The 27400-nt window shown below is 32.7% G+C and overlaps 1 protein-coding gene across 1 annotated transcript; it reads left to right on the forward strand.

Moving 5' to 3' along the window:
• Positions 1 to 2245: 2245 nt before the first annotated feature.
• On the forward strand, positions 2246 to 3440 carry LOC138140165 (fork head domain-containing protein FD4-like). The gene has a single exon (XM_069060960.1). It carries the CDS (start codon positions 2352 to 2354, stop codon positions 3060 to 3062), a length of 711 nt encoding a protein of 236 aa, XP_068917061.1. The 5' UTR covers positions 2246 to 2351; the 3' UTR covers positions 3063 to 3440.
• The last annotated feature ends 23960 nt before the right edge of the window (positions 3441 to 27400 follow it).

The raw sequence follows: 27400 nt of genomic DNA on the forward strand, positions 1-27400 counted from the left end.
ATACTGTTTGTAAAATGAATATAAAATGGTTTAAAATAATATTCACGTCGACCCTTACACCCTGTATTTTTTTTAAATAATATACCTAAGACAAAATCCAAAAATTTTGATATCATTGTAAAAGGAATTTAAAATGCTTTAAAAAGTGATATATCACTCGACCCCAGTTCCTTATAAAGATTTACAAGATGGTGGCCCACCTGACCAGGAGGATGAGACTGCGCTGCTGAATTTGTCACTATTATCTGTCCCCTTCTGTATCAAAATTGACCTGTTTCAGCCTTTTTCACATAAACCGATACTTTTCAAGATTATCCGGGCGGACAGTTTTCATTGAACCACTTTGTATGTTTAAATAACGTGACATTAATAGGTACATGTATTATAATCTTTAGTTCATTAAGTAACGCATTTATTAAAATTTTGATAAATCGATGTGATATTTTTTAACGATTTGATTCCATATCAATGTTATAATCTTATATAAAATAATAAAACTAAAATTTGTGAGAGGGTGAAATAAATAAAACTCAACATCATAAAATAAAAAGTTTACTATTTGTAAAAAATAATAAATTATCTAAAAAAAGAATCTTACTTAGATGCTCTAAATTTAGCGTCTTATGCGGATAGTGCCTTTAAAATTCTAAGAAGTTACCTAAAGTGTATATTAATTTAGGATTTTTTTTTACTTTTATGCAGTAGGTATGTTAATGAAAAATATAGATTGGATCCCAGTTTGCTCTATTACAACGGTTTTGTTTTACAAAAATTGCAATGCTGTTTCATTTTTGTTTCACTCTTAACTTGTGGTAAGAAATCTAAATCTAAATAATAAAAAATGTAACAGATTTTTTCTTGTTTAACTGTATTTAGACCCTTAGTATATACATATTTCTGATAATTTTAAACTCCCTATATCTCTACTTATTTATATTCACCTGTGATAAAATATTTTCAAAAGAAGTCAATTCAGACAGAGATCTATTTTTTTCAATGCTAGCCTGTCCATTTGTTGGTTTAATGTCTTATCTACAAATTTTAATAACAATCTATATATTGGGTGTTCATTTAAATGTATCCTCAAAGTTGGCGTTGAAGAGTCGATTGTGAACGCACCACTCGTCAGTCTGCAGAGTAAAACTACAAACAACGTAAACGTGAGGTTAGATTTAAACAGCCGATCCGTGATCTGTAATCCGTGGTGCGTTCACAATCGAGTCTTCAACGCCTACTTTAAGGATAAATTTAAATGAACACCCGATACTTACTTTGAGTTCAACGTCGAACATTTGTTATGATATAGGTATATGTACATTTTTTGTTTGTTTTTTTATGTAGAAATTGACAGATGTCACATTTATGCATACCTATTTCTATTAACAAAGTGAATGTAGGTATTCTGTATTGTTTTTATCTTTCATGTTTAACGATTTAATAATGTACCATTTGCTAAACTATTGCCTTGCAGATTTTTTAAAACATTCTGTATATATTATTCAGAAACACCTGTAATAGAACAAAATGCTGTTTCAATACGTTACTGATTACAGTTTAGAACACCCATCAAACAATTTAAAAACCGCCACAAAATTAGTTATACTTTTTTTATTTTTAAATCAAAGTATACAGTCTAGGTGCCTAACAGGAAAAACTGTTTGACCGCGAAAGCCAATGTTTGACGAACCATAACTCCGCGAAGCAAATTTGTTAAACCTTTATTTTTACATTGTTTTAAACTATGTGATGTTGTTGACTTATTCTTGTGTGACCGTGCATTACAATTAAAATAAATTCGGCAAATCTGATTTGTGACAATTTCCTTGATTCGGCGATGTTTCGTGTTATGTCACTAACAAGGTCTACTGTCAGCAACCGTATCAACATTATCATCATGATTTTATTTAATTATGTATTTTTGTGTGATGCGTTGAGTGGATACTTGACGTGATCAATTTGACGAACGATAAGAAAACATTGAATTGGTTAATTAAAGCTAAGTTGTATGTCCGTAACCGTTTAAAATAATTATTGTGTGAAAACGGTAATAAATCGTGTGTATTTATATTAACATAAGGGAACGCATCGATAAAGTCTTTACACGACAGAATGTTAGCAACAAAAATAAAGAAAGGTGTATGGTGAGCAAAGAACAGGTTATTTGTGGGCGTGCCGTGAGGCGTGATCTAAATGCCATTGTTTGGGCGACCAATCCGGTTCCCGGTAGGCGTGGCAGCGTTTTCCATATGTATTTCTGCTCTATAGAATTCAGTTCAAAACCGTCAAAGAGGTAGAACACATCTGTAAAGAAGTCGAAAAGCGGACGCGGGTGGTGTGTTGTGTGTGTAAAAATGCCCCGACCGTCGCGAGAGTCCTACGGAGACCAGAAACCCCCGTACTCCTACATCTCCCTCACGGCCATGGCCATCTGGAACTCCCCCGAGAAGATGCTACCCTTGTCAGAGATCTACAAGTTCATAACCGATCGATTTCCTTATTACCGGAAGAACACCCAACGGTGGCAGAACTCCCTGCGCCACAACCTCTCCTTCAACGACTGCTTCATCAAGATCCCCCGGCGGCCGGATCGGCCGGGGAAGGGCGCCTACTGGGCGCTGCACCCCGCCGCCTTCGACATGTTCGAGAACGGCAGTCTGCTGCGCCGCCGGAAGCGGTTCAAGCTGCTGAAGAGCGACAAAGAGTCTCTCGACAACGAATTGGCGGCGCTGGCCAACATCAATCGCTTCTTCTTCGCACCGCCGGAGAGCGCCGAGTACAGCGCGCCACCCCCCAAACAGCGCGAGCCGTCGCCCGTCTCCAAAATCGACCCCGTCACCTGCATAAGGCCCAAGAGGTCCTTCACCATCGAGAGTCTCATCTCCCCCGACAAACCCCAAGAGGCGCAGAGTGTCCAGATCATGGCGCATCCACATCCCTGGACCATGGCGTCGTACTGCGACCTGGCGGTGGCGCCGGTCATGATGCAGCCCTGCTACGGAAACTACATCCCCCCGTGCAAGGACCTCATAGGACTGTCGCAGTTGGCTCTGCGCTCGATTTGATAGTGTTCGTCGACTGATTGATCCTGTGCAGTAAGACTATTCAACTATTTAAGGTGATCGTTCCTGTCTCAAAGGTATTGCACCCCGAACGGGTGCTCTATCCTCGTACATAGGCTATACTAGAAAACTAAATGTGATATTATTTAAGTTATATGTAATACATACGAAACAAAAGGTGTATTTTATTCATTTGTTTCCCAGCACGCGAACAAAATTATATTTGGCCGTTGTTGATTAGCTCTTATCACGATACGAGCATGTAAATATTTGTATTTTAACTATTTGCGATAGTTACAAGTCGTATTTAAGTTTATATTGTTCAGATGTGCAAATGAATGTAATAATTATGCAATATACCTATATGTTGTACATATTTAATAAAACTAGTACACTCACTTGTTGTTTTTAATGTCGTTTTCATGCTACTCGAGCATTTATAATTTATAACAACTTTTTTAAACTGTTTGATTCTTCTTAACAAACAATTACAACAAATAAATTGTTTTCATGACATTGTACTTTCAGAGAAGTACAACAAAAAGAAGCCACTTTGCTTTTGATTGCATTAATACAAAAACCGTGTAATTTTTTTAAACATTTACCACTACAATGGTTGTATTTAAAAGGCACCTGCGATTACAAATAAGTCAAATGACTACAATCACAACGTTATAAAAAACTTAGAGTTGATATCTTTTTTAAAATTTTACGTTTACATATTATTCAAATCGCATATTGTCATTAAAATAGAGTAGGCATAGCTTAATGTCGCATCGTGTCTTAAAATAGTACAAGTGTTGTCAACGTTGTTTTGCATGATGTATAGTGATTTATTACAAATAGTTGTATGCAAATTACATTTTTGACAAATTTGACGAATCCATTGGTATGTCATAATTCAAAAAATTCTACTTGTCAGTTCATGAACTTGTTATTACATATTTATATATTTTTAACGGAATTTGTCTGAATGTACCTACCTAAGCTGCATTTACAATATTCAAATCGGTTAATATTATTATTTGTCATTATTTTTATCCAATGTAGGTATCTATTACATTTTTTCAAAGGTCACCACTAGACCACAAAAATTTTCAAAAGTAGTTTCAATTCTACATGACTTTTTTAAATTCAAAAAAATAACTGTCTATAGGTACATATCTATATCATTACAACTTCAAAAATTTTTAATACAAATGGAAATAAAATTTTGTAATCTGCACCTTTGCAGATGTTTACTGGATTTTAATTCTCACTAATATCCAAAAGCACGTTTAGATTAGACTACACCGATCTACAATGTTTTTGAAAAGAAATTTTATTAATTTCGAAAATATTTTGAAATTTTACTTTCAGTTTCATAATTAATGACAATTTATATTTTTTAGCCTTAAAACCACATCATAATTTTTATAATTAGGTACCTGAATAAATAATTGTTAGAACATTGCTGTTGATATTACCACTAACAGAACACGTAGAAGACTTTTTTAGGTCGTCTGGAAAGAATTAATATATTACGAGTAATGATAAAGAAATATATTTCAAATAAAGTTTGACATAATGAGACCTCTATAATTTATGTTAAATATCCATAAATAAGGTAGGGCTAAATTAGAATTTATAATTGAGGCTTGCAACTTTGTACGCACCGAAAGAACCCATATGGAGGGTACAGTTATAACAAAACGGCTTTATAACAGACAACTTTGTTTAGACCTCTAATTATTGTTGCATTAATTTTGAAATGTAAATAATCTTAGATGGTCTTGGCGTAGGTGGTGTTAGTTTGACAATACTTCATTTCCATAACCATAATGGGTTGGCACCTTCGACTCTATCCTATTAAAAATATATAAGAAATTATCTGATGTAAATTAATTTATGGAACAGCGTAAGCCAATACTCTATACGTGTAAAATGAATAGAGTTGTCATTAAATTTAAAACTAGGTGTACCAGGTTTAATAGAAGAGAGCTTTTGTTTGCCAACTCCTATCAATATTCAAACAAAAACTTGTTACTTTAATCAAGTATATTGTTTAGAGTTACATAATGAAGTTGAAATGTTGATGAACAGTCAGATAATAAGTAATTAGTTGGACGCAAGTAAGGAGGCCATTTTAATTACACCATTAATATTAAATTAATTGGATTAATCGATTATTGGCGATTGGCAGTGTATTTCTTTCAAAGTCTAAAAGTGTATCTTGTTGATTGGAGATAAGGAATAGAGAGAAAGAGCGAGAGGAATTTCTTTCTTCTTGTAGGAGTGCAGTAAAAAAGTGAAAAAAACATGAAAGCGTATAACTGATCCGACGGCTGATGATGAAGCAAAATGATTTTCGTGGTTGTTTTGTGGCCCCTTAACGTGTGTAAATTTGAAAAATTGTGTCGCAAACACATCAAACCGTATCTAACAGATCAGTTGTTGTTCCTTCTGTTCCGACGTATTCGATACGAATGTATCATCAAATGGAAGTCAGATCGCTATTGAAAGCAATTATCAATGGTCTATGCATAAATATTGTCACTAATAGAATAGAGTTTGGGGTCATGTTTTGTCAAATAAGCATAGGGGTGTGTCAGATGCACCCCAAAGCCGCATAAATCACGAACATATGCAGTGTAACGTGTAAAATTTAATTATTAAATAGTTTTGTACGACCGCTCGATTACGACTAACGCATCACATTTAAACAGATAGTGGTTGATAGATGTTTATTTAGATTTTTGTCGGCGCGACGTGTTTAATTATCCTCCACACAAGATCAATGGCGTTCAGATCGGGCGACCGGCGAGTCCGTAGGCTATTTAATGCGTGAAAATCCAGCCGCATAAAGCCGAGAAATAATAGTTTGGAAATAAGAGTATATAAACAGTCAAACTGGGCACAACAATGATGAAGATAATAGAAAAACACCATTCCCATCATACAAAGAGCTGAAGAAGGCAAGCCGACACGTCCGCTGTTGTCACAGGTAATGTACGTGTGCTTTACTTAATTATGGTGTGAAATGAAGCCCATTATACCTATTTGATTTCATTCTTACCTGTAATTGACCACCCATAAAAGTGAAAATTTGATAAATCGATTCGAAAAAATTCAATCAATATATACAACACAAAAACTAAATTTGTTTTTTCTTAAATTGTGTGCACCGACACATTAACATCCAATCTCGCCAAGTCGACTTGTACCGTTCCCGGAATTCCTCCAAATTGGGATTTAATAATCGCAACGTTTTCAAGGGTCACAAATCGGGATCACCTGCTTCCTAAGTGCGAAATAAATCCACCTTCTGACACGTTTTTTTATTTTTCTCTGTTATTACGCCAAAAATTGTACCTGCCAAATTATAACTACCACATATTAATTTAATGCATTAATTTAATTATACACATTTTCCGGAAATTCTTACACCTAATGTCACGAATTAGACAGGTGTTAAATAGGCTTTGGACCAGTTTACCTTCCAAATTTGTTTTTAAAAGCGCCGCTTTATGGGGAAAGGTGGCCATGTTTCTTATGACCCAAATTATAAATCTCTCACAGGATGAAAGCACACTATTATTCCTGCCATCCTGTGATGCATAAATTATCATTTTTATTTTTTTTTCAAATATTTATTTACAGATTTTGTTTAGGATAATTATTTTGTCTATTGTCCTTTTACGTAATACCTACATATGTCAGGGGACATATTTTATTTAAAAAAAAGTATCAATACATTTTTCTCTATGAAAATACATATCTACTAAATTTTGAGAAAATTTAATGATTTTGCTAATTTATAGAAAGTCAACAAATAAAAAATATCTACCTATATCCATCTGTTGTTCAATTGTTGCCGTGTCTTCATGATCAGTAATTGTTGCTCACACGGTATACATATACCTAATAACTATGACAAGTAGATAATAAAATTTTACCAACTAGTTTGACAATAATTCTCCTGGTTTTAGATACAAGTTTCAAAATTAAAGGTGTACCTACATTTTTTTTTCTAATTTTTTAAATTAATTTATTATGTTATGAATATAATTTAATAGATAAATATGAATATTAAAAACTAAAATAGAAATAATATGTTATAAAATTTTGACGTACGTATTTATTATAACTTATAAGCATCCGCTCTTCTCCTGAAAAATTTAAATTTTTAAGAGACAGAATTTTTGTGTTTTTATTTAGAAATGCTTTGAAGATAATATTTATACAAATGAGAAAAATTTAAAAATTAGAATATGAAAGAAGAGTTATGTAAAGAAAAAGAATTTTGTAATGCATATTGTGTCACAGTGTGGCGGTTTTGAAGCTATTAAAGTAGTATTTTGAAACGTTTGAATATTTTAATATCCGAATCATTTTATAACATTAGAAAAAGCGCGTTAGAAAAACACTTAATGGTCGGAATCAAAGTGACATTAGTAAGAAAATTATACGGGAAGTTTGAATTTATTACTGAGAGCACAACCGGAACAACCCACAATCAAATTAACATGAAGTTGTAGTGGAAAAACGTCAAATGATATAGGAGGCGTGGCTTACACGCTTACTTACTATAATGATACATATTTAATTTGTCATTTAAGTAATACTGATAGTGTATAAAAAGTAAAAGCAGATATAAAATAAATGTCTCCATAATTACGTTCATAAATATTTTGTGAGGCAAAATGAGGAGAACACATGTTATTTTGGTAATGCGTTTTGCAGCCTGCTTCACTCTGTACAATGAGCGCGTTTTTTGACGTCGATGACGTATCATGACGCTATTGTGTGGCGGCGCTGCTCTTGTTAGTCCAAATTTTAATCAAAAATTAATTGACTCTGTTGACCTGGATAACTTGTAAAAATTTCTATTAATAAGACACAATGCTAAAAAATACACAAACCTAATTTTAAACACATCAAAAAGATCAATAACTAAAACTTCTTTTGTTGCCAGTGTATAATAGCATTAATCTGTTGAAGTCATTTTATTACCATTATTCATGTAAAGGTATAGTGAGTCACACCATTGTTGTTTTGTTGTGCCCAAATTTCTCCTAAATTTCACAGGGTCGCACTTTTCAACTCGTGCAAATTCATTGCACATCTAATGCAGGCGATTCAAATAACGAGTTCGAATTTGCTCGTTCGTGTTTACATAATATGTCATCTCACGTGGGCTAGGGTCTGGTCGGTTCGATGGCGGCAACCATCAAAGTGCTATTATGGGTGAAGACGGTCCTGTGAAGGTCGGTATGTCAAACACCTTAGCTCCCCCAGGGGTCTTATTGTGTGACTTGAAAAATACATACCTCCTGCTTGGATCATAATACGCTTTAACCGACACTTAACTAGCGGCACTTTACAAAAGTACAAAATATTAGTATACTCCTATTTTATAGGCCACAAACGCTAATACCCTCAAACAACCGCATATTTACTGTTTATTAATCGTCCAAGACAAAGCCTTCTGATTGCTTTATCACGCCACCCCCCAGATAATTCCGTCAGTGCGAGGGCCGGTCCGCCTTCGAAAACGTTAAACGATCAAATTCGTTATAGTTTGATCTTCAGTTTTTAAATGCTAACATAAGCTTTGCGGTCGTTTTTCGATCACACCTGGCCGCCCAACAAACTTTTACCTGCTTCTTGCCGTGCTAAACAATAGGGGAACTTGTATGTAATAAATCACCCAGAGCTGTGAAGAAATTTGTAAAATACGGGTCAAAGTGCTGATTAAAGAAGCGGCGCGGCATACAGAAGAGGCCTTAAACACAAAACAGCTAAATTATTTACAAACAACCAGAATACAAAGGGAAGCTACACAAAATCACAGAATGAGGGTGGTTAAGAAATTCCTTTGTTGAATTTGTGTAATGATAGATAAACACACGTCGTTTCACAAATTGCACACGATGCTCCAACAAAAATATTTATGTGCGTTTGGACGGTCTCATTTTTACTTCTTTTTCTATTTCTTCGGCATGTGTTCCAAAAATTATCCTCATTATCTTGTTACAGTTTTGATACCGCAGTTCGGATTTAATTTGATTACATCAACGGACAATCGCATAAATTCCAGTTTTGCTGATTGTGCATGTACAAACCGATTTTACGACAGGAATTAATTATCTTTTATGCAAAATTTGATAGTTTTATAGCTTCATTATAATCGAATCAAAATACAAAGTCAACTTTTAACATTCACATTTATTTGTACAATTCTAATCAAAATTTTATGGCGATAAATTCTTAAAATTTAAAAATTATTACTTTTATTGCTTTTATGACATTTATTATCGTTGAATTGCATCTCATACTTTTCAAATGTCTTATTCTTGACTCTTTTCAATTAATAACAAATTATTTACTCTCTTAATAAATAAACAACATTTATTTATTGGGAGCTAGTAATCCTCTTTTAATTGAATTTATTACTTGTGATGAGATATTTTCTGTTGCATTTAATTCTAAAATTGAAGAATTGATCGGTTTGTGTTGATGTTGTTTTTTATAGTAGAAATAAGCAAAATAACTTCACTGCGATAGCAAAGGTTTACTTCGGTGTTAGTTATAAAAACTTAACTATCAATAACGATAAAAATTACATACTATCATCAGCAAAAGAAAATTAATGAAATACAACTTAACAAAATTCTTTAAAAAGTTACGTTAGATATTTCAGTTCAAATTTTGATAAAATATTATCACTGTTAAGTAAAAATGGAGAATATGTGTTAATGCATTGCGCATATTATCTTTTATAATTTATAACATAAAACTGATTATTTAATAGGTGGGTACAATTTTTTATTTAGCTATTGTAAATAAATTTTAATAATAGGTATTATGAGCTATCGAGAAAATGTTCTCATTTTGGGTTTCGGAGCGTAGTTTTTATTTCGCTAATCTGTGCTTAGACATACATATTTTATAATTTTATTACCTCTTTTTTTTAATATACAGTGTGGAATCTTTAACTGGAATAAACTTGGACATAGGCGGTTTTTGTAAAATATCCCGAAACAGGTCGATTTTTGTTTTTCCTGGCCCACATTTTGGCACATATGGTTTTTGCAGGAGTGCGCACCCACCTCTAACTTTTTTTTTTCCAGATGGAATGGTATGACTAGTGACACCTCGTTTGAAAGCTCACTTTGCAAGAAATACAACGCACTATTTTTTTCCTGAATAGTTTCAAAGCCTACGTGCTGTATGTATGTATAGGTATGTAGTTATTTTCCCAAAAATGAGAAAGAATCTTTGGAATATGTATACCTAATTTTTAACGATTACGTAGATAAACACATTACCTACCTGTGAGTAAAAATTTTTTAATAAAAAAATATCTTAATATCTTTATTTTTTGTGAAGTTAGGTATTAGTGTCATCGTTTTCACCCCTTGAATAGTGTTTTCATTGAAGATGCGATTTCCCTAAAATAGTTATTGTGGATTAATTCCCATGTACATCAAACGTGCGTGTTCAGCCAATCAGAGTGCTTGCTTTTATCCAATCAAAAATGTTTATCGCGATTAAAACGTCCTGCTACTCTGTCATCTGTCAAAAGTGATTAAAATTGCATGCTACTCCTGTCAGATTTTAATAATTGTGTTTTAATAACTGTATTATAAATAAATAATTACCTAACGTTAATTTTTAATATCTTATAAATTTCCCAATTTTCACTTACTTGTGTTTAGACAATTTTACTTGTTGATATTTGGGCATTTTTATTCAAAGGTTTTAAACCCTCGAGCTAAAGCTCTCGGGCGTGAGCAGAATAAAAATGCCCAAATTCAACTCGTAAAATTGTCAAAGCAAAAAGTTTTCGTCAAATTACATATTTAAAGGTTTAGCCTTTGAAACCTTAGGCCCTTGGTGCAAAGAAGCCATCGATTTCATTTATGTCATCGGAAACCGACTTTTTGCGGAATCAGGCGATTCAAAATCAAAGAAATTCTTTTTCGCTTGCTATTCAACGTGGAAACGCTACAAGCATTCGGGGCACTTTTCCAGATTCCGCATTATTGTATTTTTATATTGTAAACCAGAAATGTTATGTAATTAAGTTGATTAATTATACTTTTCGTAAAATTGAAAAATTTATCGGATAAAAATGTAGGTCTTGTTATTTTACCTTCGACTAAAATTTTACTCCAGAGCAAAATTTAATCATTAAGAATTTTAGTATGTAATGAGATTCTTTTTTAATAACTTGAATGTTTTACGACACCTGTTGAATTACCGATATGAAATTTCAAGTCAAAAATATTAAAAAGTAGCAAGAAGAAACAAATTAGAAGAATCATCTTCTTCTTTTAGTGTTAATCAATTAAATAACAACAAAATAAGGGAAACACAAAAATTGCACTACCAACCGAGAGCAGGTAAAGATAATGGCGAATATCGCAGACAAAAATTTAAAATGTTATTGGCCAATAATTGATTACTCTGTTAGACAGTAGTTGTTTAGTATTATCAAAAGTACTAGATATGACACTAAAACTAAATAGTGTAATTATTTTTGTTATTTACGTCTTTGGAGCCACATACAACACCCAAGTCAATATTTTTCAAATAAATTGAATTAAGTGAGAGAAATACAATATTAATGATTAATAAGTAAGACAATAATACCTAGTGAAAATTATTAATATTGTCGGGAAGAAATAACATTCATCATCATCAATACGCGATATTTCTTTATTATACATTAGGTATTGAAATGCTTTGTAGTATTTTTATTGAGTTTTTTGAATTTATCATTGCATACGCATTGATAACAAAAAACTAAAGCATAAGTCATTGTTTTAAATGCACGGTGAGACTTGTAATGATTGTTATAAAATTGATAAAATGTAGAAAAATGCAGTGAACTAATTAAAATTACGTAAATGTCATAACTGTGTTTTCACGTAGGTGTGTCTATTTTTACAAATGAAAATTTGGTTTGCAGTAAGTCATCAGAAATCAACTCACAGTTCAACTAGGTAAGCAAAATCTTCATTTTGTTTTAAGAGATTGAACGTAAAACAATAAAATTGGAAATATTATCTTCAGCAGGCAGTGTAGCAATACAGTTTTAGAATTTTTTTTATTACTATAATATCAACGGTAGATACATTTTATTAATTATTTTAAAATGATATCTTTTATCAAAAACTGTAGGTAAATGTCCAGTATGTATTTGAAAAATTTAGAAGTCTAATTGAGAAAAATAAAAAACTCAAAAATTAATACGTAGTCGATAACATTGCGTAGACTAAAGAAATCTAGAATCCAGTGAAAGGAAAGATTAGTTTATTGCTATAAATAATACATATTAGATTAACGATTTTATCTAATTCGGTATTTTAGCTCTCATAAATCGTGAATACATTTTTAATCTAAGTTTACAACACTTCTTAACAACATAATTTGAACCATTAGAAATCGACAAGTTACTAAATATTTAATACACAAATATATTTTCGTTGTAGCTATCGTGATGTTTTTTCTTATCCATCATTACAATTTATTATTCATGACCAAATAACCACAAATGCCGAAGAAACAAAAAACAATAAAAACTTTTAAAATAACATCGGAAACACATTTTCCTATTCGTACTAGTATAAATTACGGAAAACACTAATTTCTCTTAAAAATATATAAATAATTTTGTTGTTGACCGCAAACAGAATGCACTTTGGTCGGGACAATAAGTATTAGAAAAGGATCGAGATCATTTGTGTGACACGACTTAGCAGGAAGCAGAAAAAGAACTTCCTCACATGAATGGAGTGAGGTGGAAATTAGTAGAATGTCGCTCACCACAGTGGGCTGCATTGGGACAGCATCTGTTTTCAAACCGGTGACGAATTAGAGATATTGAGGATGTTTTCTTTTGTTTGGTGTAGGTGAATGAAGTAAGATTCTTGCGTAGAATTTGAAAAAATAACTCGAAGAGCAGCACCTCAATATTTGTTATGGTCTTTTCAGTGTATTATTAAGTAATTACGGACGTCTAAAATAATGTCCTGTAAGTTATTAGCTGCGGATGTCGGTCTAATACTGTTGCATACGATTTGGTTCAACGGCCTTCGCACATCTTTCTTTTATAAATGACTTTATAGCAGCTTGAAAATAACGCCTTATTTCGTGTGGCAACTGTTGTTGTAATTGCTGTGGGTATATGAGCTTAGGATGAGGGTGGTGAACACTAGGTTAGAACGTCGTTATTTCTGTTCTCCAGAAAGGCAGATTGGGATGTAATTAAAACGGTAATTGGTACTGGTGGTGTGAAAGCTTATTTATTATCTGGCGATGATTTGAAAGGCCATAATGATGTGATTGTAACAGAAATGCCGCCCTTGTTTCGCCTCGAGCCGAACACTCGCTATAATGCGAGTATCTTTCTGATGAATTATACTATTTTGGCTTAATGTCGCATGAAATTTGAAGAAGCAGAGTCCATGTCGGCATAACAATGCACACAGCTGATCGTATCAGTTAGTAATTGAGCGTGAAGCCATCTAGTTTATCTATTAACTAGTCGATCGACCAAACAATAATACGCTCCATTGTCTATCCTTCACCTCAATCTTACGAACTAAGTTTTTAGTATTGCTATAACATCCACCAATTTTAATTGATTCTCTTTCTCGAAGCCGACCAATCGCAAAAACTGAGACTACACACTTTGTCAAATATATTATCCGCGAGCAAGCATTAAAATCTTTGCCACAGCATTTTATAATAACCCTATTTTTATACAGATGACACAGGTTTATTGAAATAACGTTTCGCTGACTCTCGAAAACTTTGAGACCGAGCTTAACAGCGCATAGAAGATAAATTGCCGACATTATTTTGGAAAGTAGCAAATATTTTACAGTTCTCATAAAATGCGTTATTATTATAGTCCCTCGTTCACTAAAATATGTACAACATTTGTCTCATAAAACTTCGTACTGTTTAACAACGTATGAAACTTGATTTACTACTGTATTTTCCATTCACAGTCTAAACTGTAAGCAATTTATATCTAAAACTCATTTCTTATTTGTCTTCCAGAAAAACGAATGAATGGAATTTAAGTTTACCACAATTTCCAAAATACATACTTGTCTACAATAGTACTATCATAATTTTTTACGAACATTTCCTAGAATTAAACAGATTTTTTTTCTTGACACTATGGACGATCGTAGGCTCAAAGAAATTTGTTACGTCAATTTCTGAATTTTGAATCAAAGCTATGTTAAACTAGGTTTAATTTTGAAATACGAGAACGAAGCATTCATTAGATAGATTCAATTTTTAATGGTTTAAATTATAAAATATTAAACGTGATGATCTAATCGCCAAAATTACGATTACAGTTATACATTTCTTATCATTTTTACAGTATCCTAAAATTGAAAAAGAAAGTCTTAAAAATTTACGCACACATCTTTAAGAAATATGAAGTTAGTAGTTTCTTCTATTTCGAAATGTATCGACAATTCGACAATTTGTAGTTTGTCAATGTAAAATATAAACAATTTCAAAAGGAATTAATTCTGTTCAGATTTAGACCCTTAAGATAAGAAATACATCAGTGGAGAAACCTATTTCATAATAATGAAGCAAATTGTGTCTTCGTCTGAAAAAAATAATTTTTATCTTCAAGCGGTCGAAAATCGCGCCTTTGTGTATCTTCATAGAGAGGGTTAAACCGTCATTTTTTTTCTGAGCAGAATAGAAGCATTTCAAGTTCTAGGAGTAGAAGTCTCCAGAGGCGGTTCGACCGAGTCAAATGTAAGGTCCTTTGAAGCATTTGTCACGATTTATTTATCAATTACCCGAAATATTTAGTAATTAAGTTATCCCTTCTAAAAAAGCGAAATAACGAAATTATTATCCAATATTTAACCGATGCCACTGGGCTATTTAACGAGTCGTTTGTTGTGGGCGTATCCATGTTGTCAGATGTGATGTCAAAATCTGAAATCGCGTAAGCAAGATGGTCGTTCAATGTTAAAAAGTAAACAGTTGTAATTGTTTCCTATTCACGTTTTGATCTTTTTTGTTATATTTAGCGAATAACTGAAGTACGTTCGATGCAATTGAAAAATAAATGCATTCCGCGCCTTGAGAATTGACGCAGATCGCGGCAAACTATGTAGGATCCAGTCCCACCAAAGTGCCTAAAAGTATATGATTGCTACATAGTGCTTATGGTGAAAAGTATCTGGGTACAAAAGTAAAATTTCTAAATTCCCTAAAGAAAGAATTGTAGGTTATAGGGATCTGACCGGCGCTTGTCATGCGATGAATTCACCAAGTTGACAATGAGAGATATCGAAGATTCGGACTCTGCTATCTTAGTTAAAGTTCAGGATACTAAAAATTACAAATCGCGATCATTCACCGTTTTGGAAAATGTTTACCTGGAAATTTGCAGAAAGTACATCGGATAATTTAGACAGTATTGTAGACTTTACTAATATTATCGAAAGTTCAAGTACCAATAACAAGGGAAGTAGAAATTACAAGTGCTTTAAAATTTGAAAGTTGCAAATTTGAAGATTGTAATTTTAACGTAACTGCAGGAAAAGAAAAATGAATGAGTTCATGTCCGATTTTTTTTGCGATCCGCTTGAAGAAAAAATAGTAAGCATATATCATTCATAGTAGAAGAGAAGGTCTTTTTGTGCTTCGCCAAGTTGCGACCTCGACTTGGTCTCGGTCTTCAATCTCTGGGCTCACCACAAAAAGACTCACTTCTACTCTTTATGATATAATAGGTATACTTACTATTATCCAAAGAAAATATGTATGTATGTATTATAAATAAACCTCTTGTATTGTTGATGGTATTTAGAACCAACAAGAAGGCTTGATTACATTATTGTAGCCTCGAAACCTAGGTTGATTTTTAAAAATGTTTTGTATCGGGCGTTCAAATGAAATCCTGGGCTGGGGAGGCGTTGGAAACCGTCAATTGTTGTGCTTTTTTAAAGCGTAGATTAATTGAAGCATGTTGACAGCAAACCTAAAATTTAGAGCCAAAAAAGAGTTTCTTTTTTCTTTCTTTGCAATGTTTTACATAAAAAATAGAGTAACTTAACGATTCCTATTTTTGAAGCAAATATCTAAGGGCACCCTTTGCTGAAAACAAACATGTTCAATTATATCTCGATTAAACATAATCAAATGTCATTCGTGTCAAACGGTGGGAAATTCAAACTGTACACTGTTCTAAACGGTTTAATTTTTCCAACGCCTACTCAGTTCAGGATTTCATTTGAACGCGCGATAGTTCATACCGAAGTATTGGGCGTTCAAATGAAATCCTGGGCTGGGAAGGCGTTGGAAACCGGCAATTGTTTTGCTTTTTTAAAGTGTAAATTGACAGTTGTAATTAGAGCATGTCGATAGCTAACCTAAAATTTATAAACAAAAAATCTTTTTCTTTTCGTTTTCTTTTTTTGCAATGTTTTACATTAAAAATAGAATAACTAACGACTCCTATTCTCGAAGCAAATGTCTAAGGGCACCCTTTGCTAAAAACAAACATGTTCAATCATGTACCGATTAAGCATTAACAAATGTCATTCGTGTCAAACGGGGGGAAATTCAAATTTTACTGTTCCAAATTATTTACTTTTTTCAATGCTTACTCAGCCCAGGTTTTCATTTGAACGCATGCTATAAGGTTGCATATTTAAGAGAAACCCACCCCTTGAAGATTGGGGCTTGTTTCGTTTTTCACTCGAAAACTAAAAAAGATACCAAAAAAGTCGTATCTAATATACATCTTAAATATATGTACATTTCAGCTGCAAATTTTTTGTGACGGTTTATAGTTTAGTGTGTTGTAGAAAACATAAAGCACTGTAAGACAACCTTTCTTATTCCTTGTAAGTAGAATTGTTTTTGCCTGTATAATTTTGCTGCCTTTCGGTATTTTTGGTTTATAGTTTAGTAGTTTTCTAGCTTCAAGAACATGATTTTTTCAATTTTATTGTTTATTCTTAATTAATTAAATAATTGATTTTTAAAAATTCCGTCTTTTCAACGCCATCTACATTATGTTTGTAATATCGGGTGTTCATTTAAATTTCCCGTCAAAGTTGCGAGTCGATTTTGAGCGTACCACTCGTCAGTCTGCAGAGTAAAAATACAAACAACGCAAGAAGTGAGATTAGATTTAAACAGCTGATCCGTGATCCGTAATTCGTGGGGCGTTCACAATCGACTCGTCGACGCCAACTTTGACGGGAAATTTAAAGGAACACCTGATGCTTTTGTAGAATATTTAAGGAAACCTGTATATGTAGATAATAAAAAGTATCGGATGTGATTTAAAAATCTAATCAAGGGTGCTTGGCACGATTTCTGCACATTTTACGTATATTGCAGCTTGTTCAACTGTGTAACTGTCACTGTTGTAAACTTTAACCTCCGATTTGTGATTAAGTGTCTTTCAGTAAGTTCATTTTGTACTCTGTTCTTATGAAACATTTATATTTCCAAAGCTAACTGATACATAATTTTACAAAATGATTTATTCAACTGAAGAAAAGGCATTATGACAGATATATAAGAGGTTAAGAATCGAAGAGTAAAGAGGCAACTTGCGTACTAACAAGAAGCAAGCAGAAGAAGAAAAGGCAGCTATGACAGAAAGTTATTTTCACAATGGTCGCTACAACGATTTGTCGCCTAAACGTAACATACTATGCTGGACATGCGTTCGTAAAATTTTTCAAAGCATTATTGACCAGATTCTAATTCATACATCTGATGAAGTTTTCAAGAAAAATTGTCGAGAGTTTAAAATTATTTTTGGTTAGAAATTTATTGTTTCCAATTAAAATAATAACGCAAATTGATCCATCTTTATATATTTTTTCAAAATTGAAAGAAGAAAGCAAGAAGTTGCTGGGTAATTAACGATAAGAACATAAATTACCACAATCAACACAGCATACCTAGGTATAATATTTCAAACAGTAGGTACCTACTAAAATGTACTCGTCGTTGCATTTATACTTAAGCAACAAGTATCGGCTTTTAGTGCTGACACTTGTCAGTTGGTTCTTCTTGTATATTGGCGTATCCGCTATGTACGTAATCGCGAAATTAATAATTATCGATACTTGACGATGAAAACATTTGATCTACCTACCTAAGGATTTGTTCAATTTTTAGTTGGTAGTAAAAAAAGTATGAAATGATGGGTTTGAAAAATTTTAATCACCAGATTTCCTTAGCGCACTGATAGTAATTGATTGATGGTTCTAATTATAATGAGAAATCTCTATGAAGTCCATTACCGGCGTTTTCTCTTTATTCTGAAATAATTAATCGTTTGATCCTATGAGGCAGTTGTGATCCTTCGGAGAGTAGGTTAATTTAAGACAATGGGCCAGCGGCAAATATCGAGTGGTTTATATAAGACAATGAATTTTTTAATGGTATTATCAAAGTCTATTGTTGGATATTGAATACAAATGGCGGCAGTGTGTCACCCTCAACTTTTAGATTGCTATCCGCGTCACTGTTTCTATTAGAGTAACATAAAGAATGCATTAGCTGCTATGTGTACTAACGGTTACGGTAAGTTAGTTCTGCCCTATGTTTGATAGCCTCCATCACTTCATTCTCCTTTATTGCTCACCATTCCCTTCTTTCGCACATACTAATTGAAGAAAAATACAGTCGATTCAGAGGTGATCCTCATGTTTACTCGAACGAGCCTGCAAAATCGAATCATCCAAAGAAATACTTCCGAAGATTGCGATGATTCTATTACTTCTTGTCATGAGTTGCGCTCCTCTATTAGGGTTTATTGTGCTTATTGTCGGTCATCAAAATCGTGTATAGTCTATTTAAGTAATGGTCCATGCAAGATGGAGTGCAATATGGTTCGGAGCTGAGTGATATGAGTTGCGTGGGGATAAAACCTATTATATTTTAAAGAAAGCGCGTCACGCGCTAACGCCCCAACATTGTTTGCTGTATTAGATCATTTGTTCATGTACTCGCTACCGTTTTCCATTGTTCTCATTTATATTAATAAAATATTTTATTATTTTCCTATTGAAATGTTACGCGCTCGTAACGATCCTTCCCGGGAATTGTGAGAAATCTTTTGAGGAAAAGCGCCCGACACACCCCGTGCGTATCCAAAGGTTTACTTAACATAAAACAATGGCACGCGAAAATCGTGCCAATCAAATCAAATAAATAATCCACGCTAGTTGAAGCGATCACGGAAACACCGAAAATATCATACGGCACGGATATAACGAATAAAAACACTACCCAGGTACATTATATTTTGCCTTCATCAACAAATTTGAAGATGCTTGGTGAACTATATACATTTCTCATGAAGAAGAAGCATTACTCTTGTTCACTGAGCCGCGGCAAAGAGAAAATTTGCATTCAAAATATACATAATAATTGGTAGTGAACCTGCAGTCAGGGCCAGATCAAGAGGGTGTGCGAGGTTTGTCCCGCACAGGGGCGGCCAAATATAGGGGAGGACAAAGGTCGCCAGTAATTTCGCTAAATACGAAAGAATTGCTATTTTATTATGAAAACAAACATGATGGTGTAGGTACCGAAAAATATGTTTTTTGGAAAAAAAAAATGAAACCATATGTATATCTTTTGCATACTCTTGTAGAATAAGATAAAACGAAACTTTTTGCCATTGGATTTTTTTCTCTTTAACGGAAGTATCTAAGATAAAATAAAGGCAATCTCCAAAATGTTTGTTTTGAGTTCCAAAAACTATTAGCGTAGTATTAACAAGAAAATGACATTTAGTTTGAACATCTACTTTGTTTTTGTCGGAAGATTTTTTTAATTTCAAAAACGTGCATAAAAACGTCTTTTTCATTAGTTTTTTAAATTTATTGATCTCAGAATTATCTGTGTCTAAATTCATGCATCTGAATAGCATTTTCTTATTGAAGAAATTTTTGTGGTAATTTCAGAAACCACAAAGGTTATAGTATAGATACAAAGTGTCCCACCTAAAATCTTCAGGTCTTCGTAAATGCAAATATGTTGTAAAACGTTAACAATAATCTTAGGTTTTGTTTGGAAAAATTCATTGAGGCAAATGATGGTACCTACATTTGAATAGGAACTACAAGATGTCCAAAACTTCATAATGATGCTCATTTGTTTCATGGATGTGCGCGTTTTGACACCTTTTGGAAAATTAACACGGTTTTTTCCTCTTTTTCTTGTAGAACGACTGCCTTTAGGAATTCTTGCGGATGTCAATGTTTATTATTCCTCTACAGTTTAGTATAAACCTTAAATGATTTGATTCATAAATAAAGGGAGTTAAAATGGCGTTTTTAAGACTGGAGGTACCTACTTGAGTATCGCGAGATTAATCCCCACTCATTAAAATATACATCTGTTAAATTTCACAAAAATATGTCCATAAATAATAGATATAAGACCTAAAAATCTGAGGTGGGACACCCTGTATGTGGCACATGGGCATAAATAAGAAAACGAAAAATGTATATGACAAATAATAATTTGAAATGGCTTGCAAACGCAAACATAGCAAATATAGTTCAATTATTTCGTCAAATTACATATTTAAAGGTTTAGCCTTTGAAACTTTAGGCCCTTGGTGCAAAAAAGCCATCGAATTCATTAATGTCATCGGAAACCGACTTATTGCGGAATCAGGCGATTCAAAATCAAAGAAATTCCTTTTCGAGAGGATTTCCCTTGATATTCAACGTGGAAACGCTGCAAGCATTCGGGACACTTTTCCAGATTCCGCATTATTATCGGAAATTTTTGCATTGTAAATCAAAAAAGTTATGTAATTATGTTATCAATACAATTTTTGAATTTGAACATAGCTTTATATGTCTAAGAGGATTTTATTTTAGAAAGAGAATGTAATATTTAGCAAATCTAAAGATATTATAATTTATTAGCACACTTGGCACCAGTGTTGATTGTCCTAATCTTAGAATGATTATATGAATACATAGAGAGTGATACCCATTGAATAACATGTTTTTTGAGTTTCTAAACCACATAACAAAGAAAATTTTCCTTGTAGATTAATTTTAAGACTATGACAATCAAAAATCTTTATTTAGGGTCGGAAGGATTAAATACTACATAATGTGATGTAAAAATTCGATACATAATCAATAATCATAAATTTGATACGTATTTCTAAAAATAATGGTTTTTAACACATGGTGGTCGTGTTGATTACAAAACTAATCAAACAGTTGTTTATTAAAAATATTCACACGAAAGGTATTTAAAACAGTGACTACTTTATCTAATAGATCAATAATAACAGAAAGTTTTATATATTTTCTCATGCTTGTACAAGTTCATAAAAAAGATAAGATGTGGATTTTACCCCGAGATATTGCCTCCTTCAACAAACATCTAGAAGAAAAGAAAATATCTTTTAAATTACTCACCCGAGGCTAATTTAAATCATTTAATTTAGCTGTTGTAATAAAGTTATTTTTATAAAGAGCGTAAATTATCTCACTTGAACATCCAAGTTTTTAATCTTGCGTTCTATTTGATTACACATCGAAAAAAAGAAGAAGATAAAGCGTGTAGGTGGTGAAAGTTGATATGTACTAATTTGGACAAAACTTTGAATTAGTATAATCTAGTTTTGCGTTCATAAATCGTACCTAGGCAAGTTGTCGTTAATTTATATAGCAGAAAAAGAAAGAGTTATCCATCAGATAATCAGTGGAAACCTTTCATTTGTGTCGTCAAGGGATCATTTTTAAAATTGGAGTGCGTGATAGTGGAACCAAAAGTGACTGTTCAACTAATCGTTGTAAATTGACAGTGCAGTTGCATTTAGTAGTAGTTTCTCTGAAATAGCTGGCAACTTTTAAAATTGACGTGTCGGCATCATCAGCCATCGAAGCATCGTCGTCAGCGAATGGTTGTTTGTAGTAGTGTTAGGTACCGAGCAGGTTCGGCCAGATGAAAGAGCAGCCTGATAATGATAGCGTAGTTATCGAAAGGCGCATCGCTTTTAAAAATATCTGTATGCATTTGTGGGTGTTTTGTTTCGATGTACCCAATTGTTACCCATCTTAAGCTCGGTTTCGTGCGGTGCGGCGTGCAATAAAGAATACGCCTCCACGCGTAATTCTATCTGCAATCTATTTGCTTGTGAAAGGCCGCATTCACGTCGAGGCGGAGGTGTAAGACGTTGGCTCCGAGCAACGCAAACACAGTTCGGACGCGCGATTTTCAGGGATAAGTGCGCTTAATTGCGGTGATTAATTAAGCAGAGGCAACGTCTTCATCGGCCAATCGGGTGTCTTCGCGGTGAGCGGATGCAATTAAGGCGCCGCTAGTGGTGCGCTATTTATTTATCAATTATGTGGAATAGAGTGGGTAAAATTTCGAGTATATTTGCACTTTTATATACTGGCATTATAAACATGACTGGCTTGTCATTATGAGACCAAAGTAGCACGTTAAGACCCATGATTAAGGTGGTTAAAGTTGCCGCTTAATTGCTGTTTACCGAGTCCATTCGCGCGTTTGATCTGTTGAGATCAGCTTGAACCGCATATCCAGTTCTGTGATTATTAACCGAGCCGACAAACTTTCTGGCCCTAGCTACCAATTGAAGCATTCGCGGCCCCAGGATATATATCAAACCATAGCTGACCAATCTAATTATGTTCCATAGCCACATTTCGTTGTGTTAGAGTCAGGTGTTGGGATCTAAATAAATACACACAACGCGGCCTAAACGATTACTTCTAAATGGACTTTTTTACACTCACCCGACCGCTTTTTTCACTGTTATTATTCAAAATCCACAAATTACACATTGTAATTATACCATTTTTGATAACCGTGCAACTACTCCAATTAATAAACCCGATACCAGATAAAGTCATTCAAATTGAATATTTGTATTCGTTGATTTATATCTAAACCTTTTTTTAACACCACCGACAACATATCAGAAAAGCCTGTCTGCTACTGCTTGCATACAACTAATTAGCAGCATCTGGACCGAATACTAAGCATTTTTTTAATTACCTACCAACTTTTACTTTTACAGATTCGCCGCTTCTTGCTTTTCAAACCTTACTACAAATATATCTCAATAACAAAATTCTTATTTTTTTTAGTAAAACAAAATCATATATCTACATACATAGTTGCATTAGAAGTAATATTAAGAACCAATTGTGTACAACACGTTTTAAAAAATTTAAAAGGGACGACTTTGAGAAACAAAAGATTTGAAAACTTAACTTAACTTGAATAATCTAACCGCAAATGTCATTACATATAATATAACCATAGTTGTCAAGAACAAAGATCAAAAATGGTTTTAGTTTGAGGACGGTTCCTACGTGAATGAGTCATTGTTACCAACATTTGACCGATCCGCAGTTCCGTAGATACGGTCCAATGGCACTACAATTCACAAATTCAAAGTTAGGTTATTTCAGCCTTATACTGAGATTAATAATTATGTGTATTGATGTAAGCTGCGTCACACGTTTTCGAGGCTTTTGTTTTTCACAGTCGCTCTTGATTATATATTTTTTGACACATACATCATATGAAATGGGAAGAAGTTAGAATCAGAAAACATGGGAATAATGGGACTTTAATATGTATTGTAGATGTATAAGAAAATGAAATGTGAGAAACGAAGAGTAGGTACTGATAATAGCTATTTATGTAACAAGGCAGTAAAGTGACACTTTATCGAACAAGTTTGCAGATTGTGAGACGAGGCGAAGCCGAGTCGAGCAAGCAAACAAGTTCGATAAAGACACTTTACTGCCGTGTTGCATACAAGATTTTATCGACTACCACCTCACTGCTACTTACGGAAGTCAATCTATTTGCTTACTTCAACTGTAGATTTATATTTTAGAAAGTAAATAAGTATTTCAATATTAGAACATTATTATTTATTATATATATTAAATGTGAATGTACAACCAGATGGATTATTAAAATTGATACCAGACGTTGAAGGAGCAGCTATTGAAAAAGGTTTGGAAGTGTTTGTTACTATGTTGTTAATATGACTACTTTTCTTTTCCACATCTTCGCCAATTAAACAAGTATTTGGATTTTTCTCCATTTCAGATTTTTGTAAAATTTCTATATCGGCGAAAGTTTCTGACTGTGCTGGCTGTTGGTGAATACCGCCAAGAATTGTTTTTGCAATTTTTGTTTTATTCAAAACCGACTCTTCCACGTACGATTAATTATTTATTATGTACGCTTCAAAATATTTGTAAGTAGGCCTAGTCAGAGTCAGGTAAAGTACTTTACCTGCCTAGACAGACAAAGTGACACTTTCTCTCCTTGAATCAGTACGCCAAAATTGTATTTTCGCTATGGTAGTCGATAAAAGTATTTTCTTCATCAATGTATCATTCTTTTCTCTTTTATATTTTGTGAAACAAAATAAAAATAATATGGTAGAAGAAAGAAAATCGGAACTTTAGTATGAATCTCGAAAAAATCTAGAGTGAATGAAAGCACAAACACGTTGCTGAATGTTAGCCAAAATAAGATTAATAAAAGGAAAAGACTCACTTAGAGCATCTATTAGAAGATTGGCTACATGGATGTAGGATAGTAGTGAAAATATTTAGTCCAATTAGTCCATTTAACTATTAAAAATATACTAACCGATTCTTTAAATTTGATGTGTGATCTGTGTTGCATTTGAGAAAGTTTACATGTTTTCGAGTCTGTTGAAAAAGAATTGCATCAAAAATTAAATGTGCGTGAAATTATCGCGTCACAATTATTTTTAGTTTTGACGGAGTATTGATGCCTATATTAAAGTCTCAATTAAATTGGATGATGTTTCATTAATTTTATTTTTTCCTAGTTTGAAGTAAATTGTTTTATGTTGCAGAGCAAGTTTAATTAACTCAACAGATGATTAATCCAATCCCTATAACAAGCTGCTCACATGTAAATGTCGCTTTCTTTTTGTCTTATGCAAAAAGCTAAAAACTGATTTGCGTGCGAGTCGATACAAAGTTTTATATTGCTGCTTCTATCATATTGCAAGTTAATTCACTCTTTACGTGAAGAGATAACAGTTTCCTTTTATGAAAATTTATGAATGGAAATTTCTGATTTATTCGACTTTTTGATATAATTTCTTGGAAGGTCTCTCTTGGTTGTTGTTAATGTTGCAAAGCATTTGTAAGGAAAAACATAATTAATTTCGTAGAAAATCTTGTATAGTGTGTACGTTTGTCTGAAATGTTTAAAATTCTCACAAAATTAAATTTAAATTGTGTTATTTTTATATTTGTAAGAATTTCTATTTTACTTTCATGTTTCTTTTACATAAAGAATATGTTTCTTTTCTATGTAATATGAAGGGTGTGAATATCCTTTAAGTTATAAATAACACCGCGAATCAAGTAAGCACGGTATATTGAGCAGCACAACATTGTAAGAACTGAATAGATCTCCATTTCATCTTTAACAATCATGACAGCAGAATTTTTCATTTACCATTTCAATTGGCTTAAAGCTCTCATTATTATAATTTCAATTGTGAACGACCACCGCCCGTATAACTTTGAATCAAAAATAAGAACTTATTTTTTTGTAATTTTATTTGTTATAAATATTTGCTTACATGCATGTATAATAAATATCTGTTTTGACGAAAGTACCTAGTTTTTTCTTTCACACAAAATGTTTATACATATTTATTTTAAAGGTGTATTTTTCCTTGATATTGATGTTTGATACTTACTTTTTAATCCAAAACACACACTAACATTTTACATTATTTATATGTAGGTACCCCGTATCATAATTATTAAGATTCAGATCTAATTAATTAATATTATTAATTATACATATTAGCGTAAAAACAGAAAGTAACATACCTATATGTTCATTTCTGTTTTCTTTTTTTTAGTTACTTACCTTGAATCGATTTTAAAATTTAAATTTTTTCAAAATCACTGAATTTAAATTAGATGTTGGAGTTATATCGTAAGATGAAATACAAATGCATTAGTAGCAATTTTTTGATATCCGAAGCACAAAAATGTTAAAATTAGCTCTAAAATATATTTTTTTGTCATTTGTATTTAAAAATGAAACTTTGGTCCTAATAATGATTAAAAATTTGCATAGCAGAGGAGTCTACAAATCACTCTTTTTCTTTGTAGAGATCAGTATGTATTAGTTAATAACATCTGAAATATTCAAGAAGTGTACATTATCATCCGTTTGGTATATAGATATATTCATATATTTTAATGGATGATATTTTTCTGGAATTTTGACTGACATGTGAATGCGCATAAGGAATATAAAGCTGATTTTTCATATAATGCTGTAGTAAGTTGCAATAAATCTTAGGTTGTCGCTATTATTCGAAAATAGTTTTATGTTCTTACAAATAAATATGGACTGTTTAATGTATATACAAGATAAGATCGAAAATACAATACAATAATTTCTTAGATTTTAACCCAGATAGCAAAACGCCTTGTGGATTTCTTTTAATTGGAACACATAGGAACATGGCTGAATTACTCCAATTATTATGTTTTACTTGTGAAATAAAAATTTCTTAAACGAAAAACAGTTTTTAGTACCTATTAGATCACAAAGAATATAAATCTACCTAAATGTTTTATTTTAAAAAACAAATCATAACAGTTAGCACGGATTATTTTTATGCTTTGATTGACGTTTTAAATCACGCCATATTAGGTATGAATTTTCTCCCAATTAAATGGAATTTTATTTCGAAAAACCAAATAAAGTATTAGTGATTTTTGTTTTTGAGCATTTGCTTTAACTAAAACGACTGTTGGTGTGATTAATAAGATTGAAGAAAAAATATATTCTTAATTTTTTGTTACTTAACATAAATATGTAGTAACAGTTAAAAGTATTTTACTTTGAAAGTTTGTAATGCCCAATATGTATTTTTTTTATTTTTGAGATGGAAATGGTTTTAGAAATTAAATTAACTAAAAAGATACCTATTAGACTAAGTAGAAATATGCATGAATCGGGTGTCCATTTAAATTTATCCTCAAAGTTGGAGTTGAAAAGTCAATTGTGAACGCACCACTCGTTAGTCTGCAGAGTAAAAACACAAATAATGCAGAAAGTGAGGTTAGATTTAAACAGGTGATCCGTGATCTGTAATCCGTGGGGTGTTCACAATCGACTCTTCAACGCCTACTTTGAGGATAAATTTAAATGAACACCCGATGACAATAAAGGGTGTTTTTTTAAATTTGGCGTCGCAGTTGGCGTTGGAGAGTCGATTGAGAACGCACCACTCG

Source organism: Tenebrio molitor, chromosome X (genome assembly GCF_963966145.1).
Source record: "Tenebrio molitor chromosome X, icTenMoli1.1, whole genome shotgun sequence".
Lineage (NCBI taxonomy): Eukaryota > Metazoa > Arthropoda > Insecta > Coleoptera > Tenebrionidae > Tenebrio > Tenebrio molitor.